This window comes from Bos taurus, chromosome 7 (assembly GCF_002263795.3).
Source record: "Bos taurus isolate L1 Dominette 01449 registration number 42190680 breed Hereford chromosome 7, ARS-UCD2.0, whole genome shotgun sequence".
Classification (NCBI taxonomy): Eukaryota; Metazoa; Chordata; class Mammalia; order Artiodactyla; family Bovidae; genus Bos; species Bos taurus.
Genome location: NC_037334.1, coordinates 70,349,184 through 70,376,099, shown reverse-complemented (window position 1 = coordinate 70,376,099; position 26,916 = coordinate 70,349,184). Strand labels below are relative to the sequence as shown.

The following is a 26,916-nucleotide window of genomic DNA, read 5'->3' as shown; positions in this document are numbered from 1 at the left end:
GATATTAATGCATTCTTATGGTTTGGAGAAGGAAATGGCAGCCCACTCCAGTGTTCTTGCCTGGAGAATCCCAGGGACGGGGGAGCCTGGTGGGCTGCCGTCTATAGGGTTGCACAGAGTCGGACACGACTGAAGCGACTTAGCAGTAGCAGTAGCATATGGTTGAGAAGCTTGAGAATTCAGGGAAGTATGCAGAAGAAAATATAGTAACCTGTAACTTTACCATCTTGTAACTTTTCTTGACCCTGATGATCTTTCTTTTAGCCTTTCTTCCATGCAAATATATATCTAATTCTTATTTAAGTCACATGCAATACATATTGCACAAACTGATAGTATTCTACTTTTGATTTTAGTAAGATTCTTCTCATAATTAATACCTATAAATATGTGAATTTATTTATTCCAGTATTGTTTATATGGCTATTATTTCCTGTGTAAGCACGTGTATACTCACACACACAAATACACATGTGCACACACATAGGAGGAAGAATGGGGAGAGAGAAGTTGTATCACATTAACATCATCAATCTAGAGATAAATGCTACTATTGGAGAGATGATCTTTTGTGGCCCTTTTTTGTATTGCTTAAATTATAATACTTTTTTGTATTGTTTAAATATTTTTTCTTTCTTTCACCTTATCCATTCTCACTGGAGTGAGTCACAGACCGTTAGACATCTTTTTTACCTCTTAGATGATATCTGAGCAGTGTTCTCATGCAGGGGTCTGAGTGCTGGGCCAGCTAGATAATTTTAAGAGCAAGTTAGGAGATGAAGGTTAAATATTATCAGGTTAAGAATGGTGGGCTCTTATGAATAGTTGTTGTCGTTCAGCTGCTCAGTCGTGTTTGCAACTGTTTGCAACCTCATGGACTGCAGCACACCAGGCTTCCCTGTCCTTCACCATCTCCTGGAGCTTGCTCACTCACGTCCATTGAGTTGGTGGTGCCATCCAACCATCTCGTCCTGTGTTGTCCCCTTCTCCTTGTGCCTTCGGTCTTTCCCAGCATCAGGGTCTTTTCGAATGAGTTAGCTCTTCGCATCAGGTGGCTAAAGTATTGGAGCTTCAGCATCAGTCCTTCTAATGAATATTCAGGACTGATTTCCTTTAGAATTGACTGGTTTGATCTCCTTGCTGTCCAAGGGACTCTCAAGAGTCTTCTCCAACACCACAGCTCAAAAGCATCAATTCTTTGGCATTCAGCCTTCTTTATTAAGGTCCAATTCTCACATCCATGCATGACTACTCGGAAATCCATAGCTATGACTATACAGACCTTTATTGACAAAGTAATGTCTCTGCTTTTAAATATGCTGTCTAGGTTTGTCATAGCTTTTCTTCCAAGGAGAAAAGATAGGAGATCCTGTATTATGGATAGGGTGGACTCTTATTACTTAGCTTAATGCAGTCAAACATCTAGTAGAATTCAGGCCTAATTTATACAAGAATTTTTGTCAGAAATATTTTGGGAAATATCCTGTATATGAGGTATTACTTTAAATACTTTAGAGGGTATGGACATGAATTAGACCCTGTTGCTGACTTCAAGGATTGTTTAATGAGAAAAAGATATTTAAGAAAATCTTTATAGCACAACGCAGAATAGAATGCTAAGCTCTCAAGTATGCATTCCATGATTATATAAATTTTTACAAATGTGTGAGTAACTGTGACTCTAAAGATCAGGTGAAACTTACTGGAAGAGGGAACATCTCTTCAGGGTATTAAGGAACAAGAGAAATAGCAGTAGGGGAATGTTTAGGCAAGGAATGGCATGAACAAGGCAAAGATGGTAGGCTATTTTCATATATCCACGTGGCCTTCTCTCCAGAGTGTGGAAGGGCAGAGTGGGAAGGATGACTCACAAGGGCAGTCAGCTCTCAAGCCTTGGAGCACCTGGCTACCATGCTAAGGAGTCTAGACTACATACCATACATGAAGGAGCAGGTGAGGGTTTGAGTCAGGGCATGGCATAATGAAGTTGGTTTGAAGAGGACAATTCTGGTTGAGAAAGTAGAAGCAGAGAAAGGCCATTTTAGAAGGCATTTATAATATTGCAATTGTCTGAGTAAGAAATGGTGACAGCCTGAACAAGATAAAGGAGAAAGGCGCCAGTGAAATTCAGTAGAAGGTAGAGTCAACATGACTAAAAGAAAATTTGAAGGGAGAAAAAAAAGATAATCCCAAGGTTTCTATTTTGGGTGATTCAAAGGGTAGTGTTCTCTTAGCTGAGAGAAGGAACACAGGATCAGGAAGTACGGTTATACGTAGTAAGATGATAAATGATCTTGCATCCTGTTGAGATTGAAGTTGCAGTAAGATACATAAGGGGAGATTCTGTTACTCTCTTGCTGATAAAAATGTGGTGTTTGGCCAAAGAGATCAAAGCCGCAGGCGTAGGCTTGGAAGTCAGTTTAGCTAACGTGGTTGAGCCAGTGAGTGAATTCAAGAATTGTTAGGCAAATGAAAGAGAAAAAAAATCTAGAACAGACTTGTGAAATGTCTACAATTAACAAATTGGCAGAAGGAAATAGTTGGCACAGGAAGAGATCAGGAATCAATGAATAAGAGAGGAGCTCTGGAAAACACTTATTTACACGGATAAGAGGTTGATTTTCTTCCTGCTGTTTCCAAATAATATTAGTTAACTCGTCTGACTCTCAATTTTTGCTTATCTGGAATACATATCCCATAAGGATGGGCTTTAAAAAGATAGTGAATGTGAAAGTGCTTTGGTAAACCATCAGACACTCTCTGAGGCTTAAGTCTTATAATTAGTGTCACAGAAGTGAAGAAAGTGTAGACTTCCAAAAAGGAAGAAAGTAGTATCAGATGCTACAGGGTTTCAGAAGTATGTTTATTTTTAACTCAAATTGTTCGTTTTGTGATTTAAGGAAGTTAAGCCAAGAGAGTGAATCTGTTCTCGAATCACTTAGAACAGAATTTCCCAAAGTGTGGGGAATGTGCCCCTGGTTGTACAGGAGACCGTTGTGGATTTGACACAGACATTAAATAGAACTGAATCATCGTGAAAAAGTGATTCTCCTTTTATTTCTCCTTTAATCCTTCTGATTTATGTTAAGGGAGAAAGTCTCAGTTGGAGCAAACAAATCTGTATTCTAACACTAGCTCAACTCCCTTTTCAATAAACCCATTCAGGTTGTCAACATTATCTAACTAGAATTTAACAACATCATATTAGCTTTAAGATTACCACAACCAGTTGCAATAGTAATATAGTGTCCTTTTAAAATAAGTTATTTGAAACAAAAAGTTCACAAAGACTTGGACACAACTGAGCGACGGAACAACAACAAAGCAAAAAGTTAACCAATTAAAATTTTTAATTACATAATTGTATGGGTATAGGTTGTTTATAGACATGGCGAAACTTAGGAAGTGCTATTGCAATGATGAAAGTTTGAAAAATTTAGACTTATACTAGAGCCTTTCTTCCTTCTGTAACTTAGAGGGGCTGCCTTTAGTTCAGCCCAATTAGAACAATGTGGGAAGTTTATCCTGAGATGGGGGAGGGGTTTGGGGTGGGTTGTGGGTACTAGGCTTCCAAATCTAGACCCTATCTTTCCCCTAAGATGTTGGGTCAATTTTTGAAGCCACTAGACTTTTTTGGACTTTTGTGTATTTAGCTATTAAAACGAGAGCATTCATTTTAAATGATTACTAGCATTCCTTCCTGCAATAAATTTGTACCTCTTTGAGTGATTAATAAATAAACCTCTCCGCTATCTAGTTGATAGTGGTTAGATACAATTTTTTTCCTTCTGAATGCCATCAATATCATGTGTCAGTGTGAGAGCCTGTTCCCAGACTAACATCTACAGCAGGGGAAACATCAACAAGTTCATTCTCTAATGATGATTCATATTCTACCTTATTTGCAAAGGACAGTTATTTCAATAGTGAATCTCTGCTTTAGTTAGACTGATTAAAACGGAAAATGAAATTGTAAATGAAAATTTGTTTCAATTTCCTTTATGCTGACCCCCTACTCTCTTAAGTAGTTTCTTTGCAGTCATATCTAATCAGTTTGTAAATTTTATAAATCAATTTTGTTCCTTAGTGTATCAACTCATAGGTCCTTATACTTAAAAAGATGTCTCTGATATCTATTTACTGATATCTTTCCATCTTTTAAAATGTATTTCCCCCTGAGAAAAGGGTGGGTAGGTGAAATATTCTCTGTCTGAAAGTTCTCCTAAATATTATTGTGATTTAATCTTACTCTACAGTCCAAGTAACTTTTAGAATAGAAGCATGCCACTTATTTGGAAAATAACTATATGGCAACTTCCCCCATCAAAGGTACAACCAGGGACCAGGTAGAAAATGAAAAATGAATAGCATGTGAATTTAAAAGCAACACATATACATATAGTGTTGGATCTGAAAACTTTGAGTTTGATGCTAGCTTTAAAATGTTTAAAGATATAAATATGAACATTTCTTCTTTATGATTAGACGGAATTACTCCCTATCATTTTTTGAACTGTTATCAGGGTCACTTTTGCTCTTATTTGCTCTTACGAGGGTGATTTTGTGTAAGCAGTTTAACAATTTATGATTCTGTTTTCATATCTGAAAAAAGCAGATGAGAATACATACAAATGACCTGACCAAATTAGTACTTGCAAGTAAAACCTTCAGTGACATAGTGGGTAACCTCCTACCCTGGTACTCAACTAGTGTTAATCCCAGCATTGTAAGAACACTGTCCGATCAGTTGAGATTAAACACACACTTGATTTTGGAAGATCATCTTTTACTGCTCTTCAGAGCTTCCTTCCTTCTCTTATTCTCTATACAATAATAAACTAGATTTCCTGTTTTCTATCCTTAAAGATTAGAAGAGAAGTACAGAAGGTGCAAAGGACATTAGGAGGAAAAAAGACAAAGAAAATGAACAAAATAGAAATAATTTAAAACTCATAAGTATCCAGGGCCATTTACTGCAGGGGAAAATAGCCCATCATACCTCATGGTCACTTAGGCCTTTTCTGTATTATAGAAGATACACCGATCTAAGATAAATAGAACTAAGATATAACAAGGGGTATTTCAAATGAAAGTCTTGATTTATTAAGGCTAAATTAAATTATATATATTTTGCTTATTTTAGAAAACATATAATGCATTTTGGAAGAATTTCAATATGAAAAGGTCAAAATCTTAAGTAAATATTTTTTGTGCTTTTATGGGTAAACGTTTAGCCATCAAAAAATGTAGCCATTGAGAACTCAGTCTCCAGTGGTTCCACATAAGTATGGTATTCCTGAAGAATCTTTTGTGTATTTCCAGCAAATAAGGGTGCACACATTCTATGGGAGAGGATCAGTTCAGTTCAGTCGCTTAGTCGTGTCCGACTCTTTGCAACCCCATAAATCGCAGCACACCAGGCCTCCCTGTCCATCACCAGCTCCCAGAGTTCACTCAAACTCACGTCCATCAAGTCGGTGATGCCATCCAGCCATCTCATCCTCTGTCGTCCCCTTCTCCTCCTGCCCCCAATCCCTCCCAGCATCAGAGCCTTTTCCAATGAGTCAACTCTTCGCATGAGGTGGCCAAAGAGGATAGGCATTTCTAATTACTAACTTAAAGTGATTTCTGTGCAGATGACCTTTATGTTTCAAGAAAGAGCGTTTGGTAGAAATCACTTGCAGATTTTAGCAGGAGCCACTTTCTTACATTCTTTTTGCCAGGCCTTTGTGCTGGGACTGTTTACCTAGGTGGGACTCAGGGGCTGGCATTTGTGCTGTCACCTTGATCCTCATGGAGTTGTCTGTGATTCTCTGGACTGCTGCTTCTAAGTCGCTTCAGTCTTGTCTGACTCTGTGCGACCCCATAGACAGCAGCCCACCAGGCTCCCCGTCCCTGGGATTCTCCAGGCAAGAACACTGGAATGGGTTGCCATTTCCTTCTCCAGTGTATGAAAGTGAAAAGTGAAAGTGAAGCCGCTCAGTCGTGTCCGACTCTTAGCGACCCCATGGACTGCAGCCCACCATGCTCCTCCGTCCATGGGATTTTCCAGGCAAGAGTACTGGAGTAGGGTGCCATTGCCTTCTCTGGATAAAATATTTAAATTTGCACATTGAAACAAAAGCCCTTTCTAAATTATAAGAACAGCACAAACATGAGTTAGTCCAAATGATCACCCATTACATACCAACTCAGTACTGCAGCCCTGAGCTAAACAAATCTGAAAGCAGTCAAGGAACAGGCAGTTGCACACACCAGAAAGAGAGCACAGAGAGTCTAGCACCATCAGAGGTCAACTACAAGGGCTGAAGTTTTCAAAGAAGCAGATAATGCCAGTTTTATGGCCATTAATAACATTTTAGTTATATAAACAATGATAAGAGTACTAAAAAGCAAATTCTGCTTTGCAGTGTGCTCTGATCGCCAACAGGGTTCAGAAATGAACTTTCTCCCTGTGCACGTGACATTGCATAATGGACCACTGATCATCCTCCGGCCCCTCCCCAGCTTCCAGCTCCCTTTTATGGACAGTCCTTAGTCTTGCCAGACCTCTCAGCTGTTCCAGGGAGAAAGCTTCTTGGGTTTCCCCTTTAAAGCTCTTTGATTGTTCCTCTGGTAGTTAATGCACCAAATGGTCTTCGGGGCATTTCCTACATGGGCTCTGCAGCTCATCAGAGCACCTCGACCATGGATTTCCTACCTCTGTGTTTTGCACATGTTGAAGGGCTCAGTTCAAACACCAGGCCCACCAGCTTCTGGAGAGGTGTGGCAGAGCTCAGTGCTGATTTGGGTGTCTGCCTTAAAACAGAGATTTTTCCAAAGGATATCCTGTAGTAGATAAATCATTTCATTAGACCAGGTTTACTTTTCAAACCAGGAAGCAGAGTGCCTGCCATGTAGGAAAACTCAGATAAAGTTGTTATGACTGTTCTCAGAGCACTTGTAAATATTGTTGTCAGTGTTTTTTATACAGGTTCCATCATGATTGTATTTAAACATGGACAGGTTAATTAGGTGTTTGAAGACTATGTTTATTGAGAACCGATAAGAAAGCTGTGAAATGAGTCCTTTACATATTGCAATGACAATGTTTTTTTTTCCCCCAAATGTCTCCCACTAGTTGATTACTCCTCACGCCATCCGTGTGCAGACTCCTCCTCGGCATATCCCTGGTGTTGTAGAGGTCACCTTGTCCTACAAATCCAAACAGTTCTGCAAAGGGACACCTGGAAGATTCATTTACACAGGTAAGAACTACTGCAGATGGTGGACAGAGCGGTCTTGACCTTGTGGGTCTTTGACTCAATCTTGTGTGTATAAGTGCTATTTTATTCTAAAATCTATTTCTTCTTAAGACCCATTTTCTCTGTTTCACCCCATTTATGGTGAAATGAGTTGCTACTACTACTATTATTACCGTTATTATTAGATAAGATTTCATCTAGGTGTCCTTGTTGAATGACAGGATCTGTTGAAATCATGGGTTAGATACCTAAGGCAGTGGCATGAGCAAGGAGGAGTGCTATACAGTCCTAAGAGTCTCTGGATGTTAAGCCATCATGTCGGGGTTTGCTTGCTTTATGGAGTAGGAATGTGCTTGAGTGCACAATACAACTTTCTTCTAGCCTGGTCATGGCCATTTAAAGACTTTTGGTGGTTTTCATATTTAATTCTGGGTTGGTGCTTTCTTTCCCTTTAAGCTTCATTTTGTTCCCCATGACTGCCGCCTACCATCCCAAACACATGGACCTGCCTTGACACATGGACCTGCCTTGGCACATGGACCTATCTTGCATTAAGAAGCTAGGGTTCTAGGGTGAGGGTGAATTTCCTCACGTCACATGGAGAGAACCAGGCAGGTTCTCTATGGAAACATATCAAGTGCAGAGTCTAAGTGCCCAGTGTGTAGTCAAAGAGATCCTCAGAGTGTTACATGTAAACCAAACACCCAGGGATCTTTGTTGCAATCCAGATTGTGATTCAGTAGCTCCGGGTGGGATCTGAAACTCTGCATTTCTAACAAGCTCACAAGGAGAGGCTGATGATCCTGGTCCGAGGACCACACTGGCTTTGGGGACAGTCTAGGTCCTCTGCTGTGTAGCAGCCATTGCTGGGTTGTTGCCTCCAGAAACTGGCCCCATGTTTCCTTCTTTAATCACTAAAGGACCACAAAGCCAGATTAAGTACTGAGTGTAAGTTGCTTTCACACAAAGAGACTCCAGAGCATGAAGGGATAACTGTGTTAACACATCCTAATTAGAACCATACAATTAAATGGACAAATTGTATTTTACTGTGACATTTTATCTCAAAGCATCTTTCCTGTTGTATTTTAATAGGAGGAACAAAATCAACCATGCTTCTCAGTGACTCGCTCTCCCGACTCAACCCTCTCTCAAAATTATAAAAACAGCTAATGCATCCTGACCCTTGGAAATGCCTCCCAGTCCTTTAAACAAAATGCAGGTTTGGTGCCTGCCTGACGATTAGTTTTAGTTAATTGAAAATTATAGGATTGACCCAAGAGGAAAATTTTATTTGCACTCCAATCACTTTTACAAATTAAGGAAAATTACCACAATTTTGTTTAGCTAAGGTTTCACACTGAGTTCAAGAAATTAGCTCAGCCATCCCAACAAAGTCAGCACTTTGTTAGCAAGCACTTGAAAAAATAATAGTCTATCTGGAGTTTGGTGGTGTATACAAACGAAGCATAGAGAAAGCTATGATGCTTTATAGAAGTAGGCCAAGTGTTTTTAATTAGGCTCATTGGTTCAGCGTAAGTTTTGAAGAACAATCAAACTAGCAGATTAGCTGTTTCTTTTAAAGCTAGGATTTCTTGCCATTCATTTTTCCCATGAGAACTTCCACATAGCACAATTTTTTTTTTTTTTACAAGCCTCATTATAGGCCTGCAGGAAAAGGACCAATTGAAACTTCTGATACTGTAACATTCCCCACCATCATTCCGATGGATGGGAGTTTTTCACAATGTTCTTCACTGAACTCGGTGTTCTGGAACATATTACAAAACCACAGAGGCCAAATGTTTTCTCTGAGGAGTTTGGACTCTGTTTTTGGTCGAAAACATTTAGGCCTCGCTGGCTGCTTATTTACTCTGCCATTAAGAACAAGAAAAGGAGAAGAAAAAGAAGAAGAAAACGCTCGTGTTGTGGGAGGAACGAGAGGCAATCAAGCGTGATTCCGCTTTGGTGACAGCGTCTCTGCCCATTAATGGTTCCATTCTGTGGTCAGGTCTCATTTAGAAGAAATTATTTTTAATCAGTGCTCAACAAAATATCCCCTTGAGCCACCTGGCCATAAAAGTTAAAAAAAAATCATCCTCATTAAATTACTTAAATTCTCAAAAGAAAATAGCTAGGGGACCCATCATTATTGGGATTTTTTTTTTTTAACCATTAAAAAAATTGCCATCAATTTAAGAAATCACATCTTGGAAAACCTGTATCAGACGGGGGAATTAAGATCAAAGATAAAAGTGGCCGATCTGCAAGTCTCACAAAGTAGTTAAGGATAAGAGAGAGAAGTCCTGGGTGTGCATGCACGTGTGTAAGTGTGCGGGAAATTTAAAGTATGAAAAAAATGCTTTTGCTGATCCTGCCTCAAACTGTGGACCATAGATAGGAAGACTTAGTTTTTTAAGTATTCTAAGAGAGAGACTCACCTCTCTCTGATTTGGAAAAATAAAATTTTCAAAGAAACCGGTACAAAAACTTCCCCACTGATATAGCTGGCTGTTCACAGTCACTGTGACATTACGTCATTTCTAACAAAAGAGAGTCTCTGTTAATTGGTGAACCGCACCGAAGACTCCTGATCATTATCATTAAATGCCCCTACCAAGGGTCACACATTCATGGCTGGTGCTGCCAGACCGGGGTGGTTTGCTCAGTTTACCTGCTTGTCGCCACTCTCTAGCAAAGGTGTCGAGATGGGTCATAAATTCTCTCTGTTCTTTGTATCCGAACAACCACTCAGCTCATTGGAAACCTGCAGCACCCGCACCCCCACCAACCCTTCCATCCCCTCCCACAGAAGCTCACACTTCATTTTCTTTAACATCCATGGCATTTCAAGATGCGAGGCTTGGTTTTCTGGATAGGGTGAGCCAATACTGTTTCTTAGGAGAAAATATCACTTGGAATTTTTCCTTTAAAAAAAAAAATGTCCTGGGACTGAAAAACAACATCCCAAACGAAGGTACTGCTTTTGAGTGCGTGTGAGAGGATTTGCGCATGCGTATGTGCAAGTCTGTAAAAATCCATAATCAATGAAAAAGAAAAACCCCCACACAACCGAGACAGAAACAGCCTGGCCTAATCTATGCAAATAAAAGCAGACTTCTGGGGGTGGGAGGAAAGAATTTGACTAAATACAGATTGCCTGCAAGCTGGCTCCACTTGTGGGGACAGGCGTGCAGCTCTCCATCTTTGGTGCTTCAGACCAGGGACACGTGAGGATTCTCAGCTGCCAGCTGTGCCCTTCTCTCGTGTCTGCTCCATCAGACTGAGGGAGCAAAGTGAATCCCAACTGGATCGGAACAAAAGAGGGGGATATTGCATCCCTGATCTGATTTATTGTGGCCAGTTATTCTCATGTAAATGCAGAGCAAGGCTGACTTTAAATTTTAAATCATGTTTTCTCATAGGAGGAAACAAAAACCCTTTCTGAGGACAGGACTTTTTTCAAAGGCCTCCCTAATCCTGTGTCTGGTCCGTCAGTCCAGTGGGAAGTCAATCCCCATAAACCTCCACTGCCCTGGAGGGGGCCTTCCCAGTATCTTTGTTCTTCTCAGTAGCCTCTTTGCTGTTACATCTTTAAGTGACTTGTAGAATTCTCTCCTGCTAAACTTGAAGTAACCTTGGGTGTTGATAAAAGACTCTCAGAAGGCTTTAGCTGCTTCTTCAAAGCTCTTCGAGTTGGTTTTTCTTCATAAGAGGTGCCCAAATCCAAATGTAGTTTTAAACTTCGTTCCAGTTATTTCTCTATTGGAGTGGGTGGTGTCTTTGGGGAAAATATGCCTGGAGCAGTGGGCCACCAGGATGCTAGACCAGCTTAGGTGTGTACCAAGAACCATATATTGCCTGTTGCCCCAAAGCTGATGAAAGCCCCAAAGGTTGCTCATCTAACAGCTCAGATTTGGTTTAGTCGAGTCACATCTCTAATCCTTTCTGCTGCTGAGTTCTTCTGTTCTTAACATTTTCCATCAAGCTTCCTGCTCTTGAGGAAGGACTAAACAAAATTCTTATTAGTCTCAGACTTTACTTTGAAGTCAATATTCTTCCTGGAAATGCTTCCTGTTTGTACCGTATGCCCAGAATTACTTTGCATGTAGAAGGGGTCGTGTTGCCTGAATATATTAGATGAAACTTGATGACATGTACCATATCTTTCCAGTTTTCTTTTTTTTTCCCTCTCCCCATTCCTCTGTGTTCTCCCTCTACCCCTACTCTCTCTTCTTCTTTCTTCCCTTCTTGCCCTTTTCATTCCTCCCCAGTAGTCTTTTCTTTCTCACTTCCAAGGAGATGATGTAGCATAGTGATTTAAGTCCTTGGGTTTAAGAGTTGATGGGTATAGATTGAAATCTCAGCTCTGGCTTTTACCAGAGAGATTATTTTGGGTATGTAGTGTGATAGCTCTAAACCACAGTTACCTCATGTTTACATTATTACAAGGAAAAATAACTTGCTGGGGTTGTTCTTAGTATCAGGAAAATGTGTATAAAGCACTTAAGGTGAGCTAGCATGAGCACTTAGCCAGATATTAGTAGTTTCCATTAATAAGTGATGATCATTATTATTCATTCATTCATTGCTGTCCCCAATATGGTGTAAATATTTCACATGTTGTTTGTTTTCTCCATCATGTTCTAGAGGTCTATGAAATGTCCTTTGGAATTTTAGTAATAAACCTGTGGTTATCAGTAAATTAGAGAAATAAGAATACTGCTACTGCTGCTACTGCTAAGTCGCTTCAGTTGTGTCCGACTCTGTGTGACCCCATAAATGGCAGCCCACCAGGCTCCCCCATCCCTGGGATTCTCCAGGCAAGAACACTGGAGTGAGTTGCCATTTCCTTCTCCAATGCACGAAAGTGAAAAGTGAAAGTGAAGTCACTCAGTTGTGTCCGACTCTTTGCGACCCCATGGACTGCAGCCTACCAGGCTCCTCCATCCATGGGATTTTCCAGGCAAGAGTACTGGAGTGGGGTGCCATTGCCTTCTCCAAGCAGCACTAATCAACCACAAATAAAGAGAGCACAGTATAAATAAGGTAGCAAGGAAAAGGTTTATGAATGTGACAATGACTATTTTGATTAAACAAGTATTTTTTTAGAAATGGCCTCAAATAATAAACATTTAATAAAGCATCCCAGATTTATTAAGTTCTCAGGTGTTGATTTTTCAGGAACAGCACACTTGTTCTCTTATTTCCATCCCCAACTTCAACCCCTCTTCTGGAGGCCATAGTAACATGGGTACCATCTATCACCAGCCCCCTTCAAAGGTATTAGGTTATAATCAGCTTTAACTCCCCTTTCAAGAGGTTTCAGGCAGAAAGCTCTGTTTTTAATTCTTGGAAACCTGCACAAATGAAGGCTGCCATCCTGGGGATAAACAAAGTTAACAGGCTTAGGGAAAAGGTAGAGAGTTTCCACCAAGTGAATCTCCTGTTTTTCTGCCTCTTCTTACACTAATTCATTGCCAGATTAAGCTTCCCAAAAGTCACTTCTGTACCATTTCTGTGCAGAGAAACTTTTCCTTGCTCCCTATATGTAAGATATAGTCCAAACCCCTGGGCTTGTCATCCACATTTCACTGTGCCCTTTGGGTCCGGTGCTTTCTCGCCTCCTCTAATCCCAGTCTCCCCACTATGCCTCAAGCTTACTTCATGATTAGCAACTTTGAATATGGTGATTTTCCTAGATCCAGTTCAAACTTGATTACCCTCTGAAGTGTTCTCTGGCCACTGTAGCAAGTGGCCAGAGCACTGGGTTGAGATCAGGGAGGTCTATGTTGTAGTCCCAGCCCTGCTAACTGACTGTGAGACATGGGACAAGTTGCTGACATGCTCCAGACTTCAGTGTTTTTATTGTGAAATGAGCCAGTTGACTAGGTGACTTTGATGTGTCCTGTGGTTCATCTTGATTATCTGGAAGAGTCGCTGTCCTTGGAGCTCTTTTGTTGTATGTGCTTAGATGGCTCATTCATCGTTCACTTCCTTATACCTTCACTCTCTTCCTCTGTTCTTAGATAGACACATCTCAAAAAGTCCACAGGCAGCTAACCTCCCTGAAATTATCTTGTTTTGCCCACTGTAAGCACCTTGATTCAGTATCTTACTTACGATAGGTGTTCTCTAGTAATTGAGTGACATATTGCACAGAATCAATGGGTCCTCATTGATTTTTGTGCTCTGGATGGCAGGGAATGTAAATAAGAGCTGTTAATTAAGAATCTATCTCCTTTAATGTGAACTTACATGTAGAGAGCATAGTAGTTGGATTTTTTGTTTAAAAAAAATGGGGTTGGATCTATATTACATAGTACTAATTTTTTATCTGTAAAATGAGATATTTTAACAGTAACTGCATCTAAAAAGTCAATAGGTCAATGTATGTAATGCTCTCCTGGTACAATATGAGTGTTCCCTAAAAGCAAACACAAAAGGAGAGAAACAGATAATGGATATGTTTCTCTTCAAATATAAAGAACTGGTTGTGAGAGCACATTTTATTTAGTATTACATATGTGCCAGCTTTCATCTGATTAAGGAAATTGTTTCTTTCTAGGTATTAGAATAAAAAGATCTAGGTTGTCTGATTTTATGACTTTCTTTTGTTGCCCCATTCACTCATCTCACAAGTGTTTGTGGATTGTCTGTTCTATTCTAGGCAGTGTTCTAAAACTGTGTTGAGTAAAACCATGTTCTCGTGGATCTTGTAGTTAAAGAGGGAACATGGATATTCACAAGTTTACAACTTCAAACCTTAATGAGTGTCCAGAAAAAAAAGAACAGAGTTTCAGGCAAGAATATAACGAAGGACCCCCAGTCAGTCAGTTAGAGATATTGTCTGTCAGATAAAGATGCATGAATTGAGATTTAAAGGGTGGTTACGAGTTAACCTGGGAGTTCATGAGGGATTGGGTTGAGTGGGTTTGTGGAAAGAAACGGAGTGTTCTGGAAGAGAGGAGCATGTCACAGGGCTCTGAATGAGAGGAAATGTGGCTTCTTGGAAGGCTGTAAAAATTCCACTGAGGCTGAAAAATCAAGAGAGAGGGAAAAAATGGCAAGAGGAGAGACTGGAGAAGTGGGCAGAGACAAGGCTATGAAGCCTTGCAGCCGTGGGGAGGAATTTAGTTGTTTGTCATCTCAAGAGCAGTGGGCAGTCCTTAAAGTAGATAGGTGGACATAACCAAATTTTTGTTTGAAAGAAAACAAAAACAGAAAAACTCTGGCTGTCTGGAGCATAAGAAACCAAAATGGATTCTATAAGTAAGACCTGTAAGGAGGCCTTTGCAGTAGTCTGGGAAAGAGATTCGATGACTTTAATTTGGGTAGTAATGGGTAGAGGTGGAATATAGTGAGAGGATTCAAGAGATATTTAAGAGGAAAAGTGGACAGGACCTGGAGATGGGTTGGATATGGAGGTGAAGGGGATGAAGGGCTCAGGCCCAGATTTTTGGATTCCTCTCAGTGAATAGATAGTGGGACTATTCCTCCTCTGGGTGCCTCAAGGGTCTTGTGGGTATCAATGAAAGAATGGGCATGAAAATGCTTTATAAAGGGTAGTATTCTGCTCTTGTGTTACTTGTTACAAAGATGGGTCTAAGAAAATTCAGTAAGAATGGAGGAAAGGAAGGCAAGAATGTGTTTTCTTTTATATCAGATTGTTTTCACTTAGGACTCAGCTGAAGGAGGGCTGTGTAATGAACACTTGACGAGCAGTTTTGCCTTAGCTGTGTCCTAATTGGAAAAGACCCAAGAAGAAAGAAAAATTAACAGGCTGCTCCTGTCCGCATGTCTCAAATATTACTCCAAATGAGCCATTTACACACAAAGAAAAGAATTCAAGGCAGAGAGAATGTTTATTCTTTTTTTGCTTTTGTGATCCAAAGGCTAAGTCCCAAGCCTCTTCTCCTCTGCCAAAGGGAATTTTTTCACAAAATACGATCGCTTCTGATCTGACATACATTGATGTAATTGGTGGTCCTCAACCCAGTGGCATCTGTAAACTTAAACACCGTTGGTGCCATACGGGGACAAGAGCAACAAGAATCACTGAAAATACCCATTGTACTTCTGTGACATCTGTAAAATGAAAGCCGTTTCTGCAAAGAATAAAGCTGGTCTGAAGGAAGCATATTATTTTGCATATTTTATGTACACACTTTCCAAGAAATACGACCTTTATTTCCTATTTGGAGTGGAGTGTAATCAGGACTTGAGTAGCTAGTGTAACAGGATCATTAAAAGGGATATTTTCACTGACATTAGAGGTCTAAATGGCCACTAGGCCTTATATACAACCTTGGCTTTTTCCTGTCTACCCAGAGTTAATAAGTGATAAGGCCAGGAGAGAGATAAATCACAGAAATCCCTGTCCAAAGAAAACATATTGACTACAGCCAAGCAAATAACAGACCATAACCAACGGCCCCATTCATCATTCATGTAATAGGGATATAAAGTAGTTCCTACCAATGAAACCATATAGAAGGAAAAGGCAGATAAGCTTCCCCAATCTAAGGCATGTGATTTGGTTATTAAGGGACATGAACTATTTGTCACATGGCTTTAATCTTTAAGATGTGTTGCCATTTCTAAACTATAAATTTCTAGTCAGGGATTAGAAAGCTATTAACAATAAAGGTAGGGACTGAGCTTTATATGCATTCATGCCAACGTAATGCAATACTATAAAGCCTTGAACCTCTAATCTATTTAGTATGATTGAACATGATTTGGTTTTCAAAGCCAATAAACTATTTGGAAGTTTTCAAGCCTGTTGTTTTTTGTTTTTTAACCCAGCATCATGATAAATTAACCCTTCAGTACTTAAACTGTGTACCTTGAAACTTTCTCTAATATCCTGAGGGCAGTGGGCGGAAGGGAAATGAAAATGAAGTTCTTTATTTTTCTCCTTTCCTAACATTTATTCCAAATGTTTGATGGCAAAGTATTTTTTGTTTCATGTGTCCACCGTTATATTGGTATGGATGTTTGTCTTTCTGTCCATTAACTAAGTGGTGTGGCACCCACTAGAGCATTAAAACTTTTCTTTCTTTATTGCAAAGTTGCCCATGCTGATTTCAGACAATTCAGTAAGCACAAATAGAAAATAATTAAAACAATATTAAAAGTAATCAACATTTATCCCAGTTCTTTATACATAAATAACACGTTAGCTGTTAATATTATTTTTTAATGGGATATGTCTTATCTTTTTCCTATGCAGATATCTGAATCATTACCAAAATAGGGTGATGCCTTACATAATACTCATTGGGTCTTTCACTTAACTACATATCATAAACATCAGAGCTTTATAAATGTAAAATAATTTTTAATCTCTCGTGATCATTTCACACTTCAAAATCTCATCACGAGTTGTAGCTTCATCATCTTGTTGAAGCATAGGTACATTGAATCTGGATTCTCATCTCCTTTTGTTCCTGAAAAGCCTACGGCACAGGGTCATTGGTCTTATACCCATGTTGTTTTTGGCATCCTTATTGGTTGGGGTTCATCCGCCACCCCAACTAACTGCGCATAAGTAGCTCTGAAGGCCTCACCTGTCAGAGGACCCGAGTCTCGGAGGTTTGGACTAGCACCCTCTCCCCCATAGCTGTTTGTTCTCAACCTGAACCACCAAGGAAGTCAAGTCTGTAAAATTTCCCCCACTATGTGAAGCGGTATTGTGCTTCCCACAGGTAAAAACAAGAACTCATCTGAAACACTTAACATCTCTGAATTCCAAAATTATAACAATAAGTGGGGCAATGCAGCTCCCCCTCCGACCTTCTTCCCCAGGATTGCCGTGTTTCCTACTAGAGTTTTGGACTCCTCCTTTCTTTCCTCTCTACTATGTGGCTTCCAACAGCCTTTCTGGACTTCTCTACTGTTGTTCTCTCCTATTTCACACTTTTTTTTTTTCTTACTGTATCCTCTCTGTTCATCTTCTTCCTGACTGCATTACTGGAATGTAAAACATTTTTTCCTCTGAGAATCTGTGTAAGACCACCTCTCTTTAGATGAAAACATTTAGAAAGGTGAAGTGCCTAGGTGATGTAGTTAATAAATGGAAGAGCCAGGATTTGGACCCCAGTCAAAGGATACCAGAGCCTGGGAAGCAGTAAATCCCCTGTGGTGTTACTTTCACTTACTCCTTTTTTGAATTATGTGATTTCAAAAAGATTAGATTGTTGGCAATGGGAGAGTGGGGGTATTTCTAGGAGGTCTAGGAGGAACTGGAGCCTTACATATTTTAAACAAATCATGCCATGATGAACATCATGCATATTCATGTAGGAGGGAAAATTTTTAAAACACAAGAAGTATGAAGAAATCCATTAACCCATCCTTCTGTTATTGTTTTTTAGTCTTCTAAGATTATTTTGGGAACTCGTGTATTTTTGTCAGAGTTAATCACAGTATGTTTATATAGTTTTGTATCCTCCTTTGTAATTTGAATTGGAGAGTAAACATGTCCTCTATTAGCTTAATCTCTTCCTAAATGCATCTTAGTGGGTATGTAATAGTCTATTTGTGGCCACATCATAATTTACCTAATTGTTCCCCTCCTGTCGGATAGCCACATCTTTTCCTTCACAGAACTTTTAGCACCATGTATGTCAGAACAAGAGGATGATTTTGAATATAAGGTGTTCTGTCATTTTCCTAAAAAGTTTTCTATATTTTAGGACCAAGTTAGCCAAACATATGTATTTATAGATGCCAGTGAGTCTATTATAGTATTTTGCACATTAATTTAGTTAAGTATACATATTTAAAATCCCATACATAATTGACAACAGTTACAAATATAACTTTTTCTACCTTTAGGGTTTATACTTCTATTCAAACTCATTACAGTCATCTTTAACATCAGTTTATTTCATTACAAAGCAAATTGGCTTTATTAGCAAAATCAGAGCCATTTTTAGTCCTACTATATTCCCTTCTATTTTAGTTGTTTGAGGTCTTCTGTTTGAGTCTGGACGTGATGCTTTCACTGGAAATTTTATCAAAGCCATAACTAACCATTTTCTATATTTAAGTCTCCAAACATAACCACTTCAGCAATGTTCTTAAAACTGGTCTTTAAAAGTCTTGTTTTGAGGAACATTTATAAGAGAGACCCGAGAAAATTGCTACATTTATGTAAGTTTTCCAATCTTCCTTGTTTCTGCTATCCTCTTCAGGCGACCTCTTAAGCATTACCAAACCATCATAGATTATAGTTGCTTCCTGCCCTAAATAGTATTTAGTTTTAAAAATAACGTAATTGGAAACCACTTTGTCTTAAAAGAGACTTTAAAATTATTCAAGTATATAACAAGGGAGCTTTTTAAAAGAAGAGTATTTTTTCCATTTATGTCAGCATACTGATCCATCTTGTCTCTTGGTGGGTCATATGGCATATGTGATCCTTGGGGTGAACTGAATACTATGAGGGGCTTCCCTGGTGGCTGAGATGATAAAGAATCCGCCTGCAATGCAGGAGACCTGGGTTTGATCCCTGGGTTGGGAAGATCCCCTGGAGAAGGGAATGGCAACTCACTCTATTCTTGCCTGGAGAATGTGATTTTTGGCGTGAACTGAATTCTATACCATATAGTATTTTTGATTTGAATAAACTGGATCTTAAATGGATCTTATATTATTCAGGGCACTGAGGGTGCAAATCATCCCATTAATGTCAGATTGGAGAATTTCTGCCAAACCTCTCAACAGTGAGCAAGTGGACAGAAGCTGGGACTCCCTAAATCAGGGGCAGGAATAACATCAGAAAAGCAGACTTGCCCTTGAACCCATGGCTTTTTGACCTCCAAAGGTAGTTGTTCATCTTTTCCCTGTTAATATCAACTTTAGCTCCCTTCTGTGTATCACAGAGGATGCCTGACCTGCTGGGCAGTGCCACCTGGGATCAGCCATGGTGATTAGCGTCAGGAAGTCTAAACTCCCACATAATATGGAGTCATTTTAGGCCTGTGTTTAGTGCCAAGAGGGCTTCTCTTGTGGCTCAGCTGGTAGAGAATCCTCCTGCAGTGTGGGAGACCTGGGTCTGATACCTGGGTTGAGAAGATCCCCTGGAGAAGGGAAAGGCTGCCCACTTCAGAATTCTGGCCTAGAGAATTCCATGGACTATATATAGTTCATGGGGTTGCAAAGAGTTGGACATGACTGAGCGACTTTCACTTTAACTTTAGTGCCAAGAATATATTTACATTAAATATCTGCCCAGAATAAGGTCCTCCCAGTCATGCTGTAGATAGACATAGTTTCCTTTTGGTGTTAACTGACTTGTTAAATGTTCACTGAAACCAAGCTGATTATTTGAGTTTATTGGGAGGTTTGGGTGGAGGAAAGTGTCCCTGAAGAATCTGTTCTGAGCAGGCTTGTGTGTCTTGTTCTTCCCCAGTTTGTTCAAGACTAGAAAATGGAACATGTGCACCGATTAGCTCAGATGATGTAGGAGGATCATCTAAAGACTTGGAAATTTTGCTTAATAAAATTATTGGCATCAAAGCTAAAAAATTATTGTGACTTGTCAGAAAGTTGTATGTTAGGGACCAAAGAGCAAGCTTGACTATTGGGCCTCTGTGTCTCATCTTTGACTTTCTTTTTTAGATTAATTTTTATTGGAGTATAGTTGTTTTACAATGTTGTGTTAGTTTCTACTGTACAGCAAAGTGAATCAGCTATATGTATACATACGTGTGTGTGTGTGTGTGTGTGTGTTAGTTGCTCAGTCATGTCTGACTCTTTGTGACCCCATGGACTATAGCCCACCAGGTTCCTCTGTCCTTGGAATTCTCAGGACAGGAATACTGGAGTGAATTGCCATGCCCTCCTCCAGGAGATCTTCCCAACCCAGAAATGGAACCGGGGTCTGCTGCATTGCAGGCAAATTCTTTACCATGTGAGCCACCAGGGAAGCCTGTATGTGTACATATATTCCCACTTTTTTAGATTTCCTTCTCATTTAGGTCGTCAAAGGGCATTGAATCCAGTTCCCTGTGCTATATAGTGGGCTCTTATTATCTATTTTATACATAGTATCAGTGCATATATTATTAATCCCCATCTCCCAATTTCTCCCCCTCTTCCTCCCCTGGTGTTCATACATTTGTGCCCTATGTCTTTGTCGTATTTCTGTTTTGCAAATAAGATCATCTGTACCACTTCTCTAGGTTCCACACATATATGTGTTAGTATACAAGATTTGTTTTTCTCTTTCTGACTTACTCTGTATGACCGTCTCTAGGTCCATCCATGGTTCTACAGATGGCCCAATTTTGTTCCTTTTTATCTTATGTCTATGTAATTAAGTAAATTTACCTAAGTGCAGTCTGTATGGATGACCGAGCCTTTCCCATTTAATTCTCTTTTGTAAGGTAGAAAGGGCAAGTATTTTTAGACCAATTTTCAGGTATGAAAACTGCAGTTTAGAGAGAGGTACAGTGATTCATTTAAAATCATCTAGGTTACCTAGTTATGGGTCTGGTACTGGATCTTTTTCACCCTAAGTAACTGGTTAGACATTTTGGTATTTCATATTTTTACATATAAAAATGGACTTCAAATACTTTTACTTTATTTTTTAGTTTTCTGCAGATATGATTCAGTAATTAGACAGAGGCCTCTGGAGTCTTAGGCTGCCTCTTCAGCATTGCACATTTGTTATATGTAGTAGTTTTATTTTATTCATAGCACTCACCACTGGTTGATATGATCTGAATTGTTTCTTAATATTGATACAGTTTTAGATTGTTTCCTCATCTTTACAATGGGGAATGATAGTCTCTCATGTGGTTGCTGTCAGGATCCAGTTAGATAATGCATGTGACACCCTTAGCACTACTCGCATCCAGTGAGTGCTCACTCAGCAGCGGATCTCATCAGAACAGGACTGGAGAAAAGCAGGCTCGTAAGTCTGAACTTTAGAACCAGAAAGGCCCTCAGAGATACCCTGAACCAACCTGCCCATTTTGTAGAGAAGGTAACTGAGACTTCTGTAGGAAGAGCTTTTCCCAAACTGATCTGATGTATAATCGATTTGCATACAAAGCTGGAACAAATCATACATAAATGGACTCAACTAGTTATTTTGTGAATGGACTTCCATATTTATGAGTATGTAAAGACATCACATTTTTGCATGGATATAAAAATCGTTCAACCAACATCACCATAGTAATTAGCAGGCTCTTCCTGAATTCTTTAAGGTCATCAGTCTCTGACCTTTCAAGGAAAGGGTGAGATAATATAGTGTGTTTGATTCCTGGGCTTCCAATATGTGATCTGTCTTTTAAAAAGTGTCATAGACACTACCATTCCGATTTGTTTGCGTTCTTGACTTTTTGTTGACAAGACACGAAGGAGCTTTGCTTTGTCTCTGAGTAAATCAAACTCTGAGCGGAAAGTCAAGTGCCATTTTACCCTTGGTGAAGTGGAGCCTTGTGATCTACGGGCATTTTCTTTATCCTGTCTTTTGGTGAAAGCCCAGTTTAAGATCGAGACATCTATTGGTCACTAGAAAGGGTCGGGAAACCTCATCAGACAGGAGGGTCATTGTCCCAAGGTGCAGATGCAGGAGGGATGAGACAGCGTCCACCCAAATATGCTGTCCCCGCCACAGCCTTGTGGCTAGTGCCCGTGGAAACTAGTGAGCATGTTCCCTTAGCCTGAAGACACCTGTGGACCCTCCACTCTGCCTTTAAATCTCAGTTCCCTGAAAGTCCTTAAGGAGATGTGTCACGCTTTGCTGCATTCAGTGATCTTACACTTAGTGGCTTTAGACGCAAAATCATCATCATCATCATCATCAGGGGTAGTGAGAGGGAAATACTTGTAAGATGATGGTAACCAGGGACAAGATGCAAGTCTGTCTGGGAAGAGATCTGTGCTATGTGCCTGGCACTGAGGTGTTTCAGTTGCTATTTGCTGCCTGACTGGTTGCCAGTGAATGAATGTGTGGATTTTTGCAGGTCTGTTCCACAGTTATCAGAGAAGAATATATCGCTGCTTCAGTGGCATATCATAGTCCATTAAAAAATCCTGATTGTATAAGGGGGTTCAGCTCGAAACCTCGCTTGGGTCTTACGTTAGAATTGAAATAAAGCTTTTTATCAGACCATCCTTAAAAGGTACTCAGTTGGTGAAAAGCAAAAAAGACCTAGTTGTCCACTGATACTAAATGTAATGAGTAGAGTCAAAAATAAAATATATTAATTCCACTTCCTCAGTTCAGTCATGTTCGACTCTTTGTGACCCCATGGACTGCAGCACACCAGGCTTCCCTGTCCATCACCAATTGCCAGAGTCTACCCAAACCCATGTCTTCATTTCAGTTCATTTCAGTCACTCAGTCGTGTCCAACTCTTTGCAACCCCATGAACCACGCACGCCAGGCCTCCCTGTCCATCACCAATTGCCGGAGTCTACCCAGACCCATGTCCGTTGAGTCAGTGATGCCACCCAACCATCTCATCCTCTGTCATCCCCTTCTCCTCCTGCCTTCAATCTTTCCCAGCATCAGGGGTTTTTCCAATGAGTCAGTTCTTCACATCAGGTGGCCAAAGTATTGGAGTTTCAGCTTCAGTATTAGTCCCTGCAATGAATATTCAGGACTGATTTCCTTTAGAATTGACTGGTTTGATCTCCTTGCAGTCCAAAGCACTCTCAAGAGTCTTCTCCAACACCACAGTTCAAAAGCATCAATTCTTCAGTGCTCAGCTTTCTTTATAGTCCAACTCTCACATCCACATGAATACTGGGAAAACCACAGCTTTAACTAGACCTTTGTTGGCAAAGTAATGTCTCTGCTTTTTAATATGCTGTCTAGGTTGGTCATAGCTTTTCTACCAAGGAGCAAGTGTCTTTTAATTTCTTCACTGGATAAGGGAATGGCAAACCACTTCAGTATTCTTGCCATGAGAATCCCATAAACAGTGTTAAAAGGCAAAAAGATTCCACTTCTAACTGCAGCTAATTAAGAGTGGCTCATTTACAACAGACCCAATTTAATCTGCTAATATAAGTATTCAATTAAAGTTGTTCCTACTGCTTTCTTCTCCTCAGAATTCTTTTTTGTACACTTACATATGATGCATTCATGATGTGAATCCTTTTAAGGGTCCAGGTTGTAATGGAAAAGTGGTTTCAGGGTTTGATAATTGCCCAAATTAAATAATATATATGTAAATGGAGATTTGAATGTAACTTGTGCACTGCAATACTATAAGGAATTAGGTCCCTTTATCCTGATACCTTTCAGCCAATCAAAATAAAGTGCTTCACCTTTTATTCTACACCACTTAGAATAGTTTATTGCATTATTAAGTACATATTACAAGAAGCACATTGTTGTTTAAGACTCATTGATTTAAGTAGAACTATTCTTATAAAGTTTCGTAGGTTTTTACATAAAAAGAGAAGAGGCTGTATAAAATTATAAAACCTTAATGTAATATAACAGCCTGTAATATAACATAATTTCCTCCCATTTTCTAAAGAAGCCACCAAAATTTTTTAATGAGTTTATTAGAAGTGCTGTTTGTGAATTCTGGGATGTCATGTCTAATTAGACTTAATGGATTTAAGTATTTCTTTAATGAAATCTGTAGCTTAACTCACCAGGGTTGTATTGTCTTTCTGCCCTTAAAGTGATTTTACTTTATTTTTATTTTGGGTGGCATTAAAAAGAAATGAAAGACTATGATTCTGCTTCATCCTCAGATGGATATAGTGAAAAATACAGTGCTTATTATGAAGTTAATGTGAATTACCATGTAATTACCACTGGCTGCACAGTAATGATTATTTAGTTACCACTGAGCATCTCTGCCAAATAACACACATTATTTCATAGGAAGCATAGAATTAACTCAAGTCATCCCGGAACTCACAGAGGGAGTGTATTCCCGGTCTCTTTCTTAAGTGTGGGCGCTGCTAATGTGAACATCTAAATAATCAAGCTTGGAGCAAACTGACAGCAGAGCAGGGTTTGAGTTTACATGATTTGATTTGCTGATGTTTTAAACACTTAGCAGGAGACAGCTATAGAAGCCAATTAGCTCTCTCCAAGGTGCATAGACTTATCTCCTTTGTGAGAAACAATTTAAGGGAATTGCATTGGCCCTTAAACTGGAGGAGAGAAGAAGCATTAGGAATGAAATTTCAGATGCAAAGTGCTGATCAATCGCACCGCCTTCTGTGTTTTTCAGCTTTGCAGTTGTTTGGGCTGCTGCTATTTTAAAGGATTTGCACTTTTATTTTGCGAATACAGGGTTATGTTAAACTTTTCTTTGTGAAAACATTCCTTCAGCTATTGATTATGATGTGCCTTTAAACAAGGCACTGTGTATAAAAGAGTAAAACAAAAACAAAAACATGTCAGTACATTCCGTCCCTTTCAAATACTGCATCTTATTTAGTGTACCGGAATTCCCAGTTTAAAGTAATCACAAAATTTATGGAGAAACGGATAAAAAAGGTTGTAAAATATTGATTTGGGGAAAATAATAACACAACTCATCTATAATAAGAAGAAAAATGAAGCAATAATTCAGGGGGTATCGAGCGGTTTGCTGCTGGGTGTATTGATCCAGTCCTTACGGTATAAGATCGCACCTGAGATGGCTCTGAAAGAAAGAACAGCATTCCTCAGCTCATTATTTCTCAGATACTATCGCCTTGTTACATGGGCCCTGCAGAGTTGGGATTGTTGCAGCTGGGACAGTGGGACCCGCAATAGTAATAATAAATAAATAAATAGCTCAGAAATCTATATTGCCTTAAAGCCACTGTGCCTGGTTTTAATAACACATTGGCTCTGATTTGATAAGTTCTTCGTTGCCTTACAGTGGCTAATGACAATCCCAGTGCCGTGTGGTTCATTTAGGGACCAGAGAGATCTTTGTCTCTATTATGGGCTCTTGTATCTGGAGGGAATTCTTGTCTTGTCTAAAGACATTTGCATCTGTTGTATTTCTTCATAAGTTACTGAGTTGAATGTGATACATTTATGCCACTTTGTTTCGACATGACATCGTTTTATATTTTAAGATGGTTTTTGGACAAGGCTGTAGTATTATTGTTTCTGAGCAAAATCTTTAAGTTGGCTTGAAATTTTGACATTCATATGCGTCAATCATGAGTCTATAAATTTATCTGTAATGTTTACGATGTTAACACATGAACTTGACAATATGCCATCATCATAGTAACTCCTAAAATGGTAGGATGTATTTCATTGCTGAAGAAGTCTAAGTTCTTTCTAGAATTTAAGATTATCCTATCAGTAGTGAATATTTCGGAGAAGGCAATGGCACCCCACTCCAGTATGCCTGGAAAATCTCGTGGATGGAGGAACCTGGTAGGCTGCAGTCCATGGGGTCGCTAAGAGTCGGGCACCACTGAGCGACTTCACTTTCACTTTTCACTTTCTTGCATTGGAGAAGGAAATGGCAGCCCACTCCAGTGTTCTTGGCTGGAGAATCCCAGGGACGGAGGAGCCTAGTGGGCTGCCCTCTATGGGGTCGCACAGAGTCGGACACGACTGAGGCGACGCAACAGCAGCAGCAGCAGTGAATATTTTGTTATCATTTTGTTTCTTTTTTGAAAGAGAGGGTGTAATAATATTGACATTCTAATTTAACAAAAAAGTTTTTGATACCTGTTACCTTCTAGGCATTTTCTAGGCTCTGTGACCCAGAAAAATGAGGTTCTTGCCTCCAAGATACTTATATTCTACTAAGAGAAGGAAGGCAATACAGAAGTTAGCAAGTAAATAACATAATTTTCAGACTGGTAAAAGTGTTATGGAAAAAATAAGAACCCCAGTGTTCATTGCAGCACTGTTTGCAATAGTCAGGACATGGAAGTAACCTAGATGTCTATTGACAGATGAATGGTGAAGAAGTTGTGGTACACTTAAACAATGGAATATTAGTCATAAAAAGGAATGAATGTGAGTCAGTTGAAGTGAGGTGGATGAACCTAGAACTTGTTATACAGAATGAAATAAGTCAGAAAGAGAAAAGCAGATATAATATATTAACACATACATATGGTACTGAAGAACCTATTTGTAGAGCAGGAATGGAGAAGCAGATATGGAGAATTGACTTGTGGACATAGCAGGTGAAGTAGATGGGGGACGGATTCAAAGTAACAATGAGATATATATAAAACCATATATAAAATAGATAGCTAGTGGGAAGCTGCTGTATAACACAGGGAGCTCAGCCCAGTGCTCTGTGATGACCTAGAGTGGTGGGATTGGCAGGAGGGATGAGGAGGTCATTCAAGAGGGAAGAGATATATGTATGGTGGTGGTGGGGGTGTAGTTGCTAAGTTGTGTCCAACTCTTGCGACCCCATGGACTGTAGCCCACCAGGCTCCTCTGTCCATGGGATTTTCCAGGCAAGAATACTGGAGTGGATTGCCATTTCCTTCTTCAAGGGATCTTCCCGACCCAGGAATCAAGCCCGGGTCTCCTGCATTGCAGGCAGATTCTTTACCGACTGAGCTATGAGGGAAGCCTAATTATATGTATACTTATGGCTGATTGACATCATTGTGGGGCAGAAACCAGCATAACATTGTAAAGCAATTATCCTCCAATTAAAAATAAATTTAAAAAAATAAGTGTGATCTGGTAGAGAAC

The 26,916-nt window shown here is 39.6% G+C and overlaps 1 protein-coding gene across 6 annotated transcripts in view; it reads left to right on the top strand.

The window, feature by feature from the left end:
* The window catches only part of EBF1 (EBF transcription factor 1), a 430,360-nt gene that overhangs the window by 337,753 nt on the left and 65,691 nt on the right, over positions 1-26,916 (top strand). For all 6 annotated transcript variants that reach the window (XM_059888301.1, XM_005209684.4, NM_001192916.3 and 3 more), the window contains one exon: positions 7,121-7,247. In XM_059888301.1, coding sequence (XP_059744284.1) covers positions 7,121-7,247 — 127 coding nt within the window. The remainder of the gene's footprint in view (positions 1-7,120; positions 7,248-26,916) is intronic.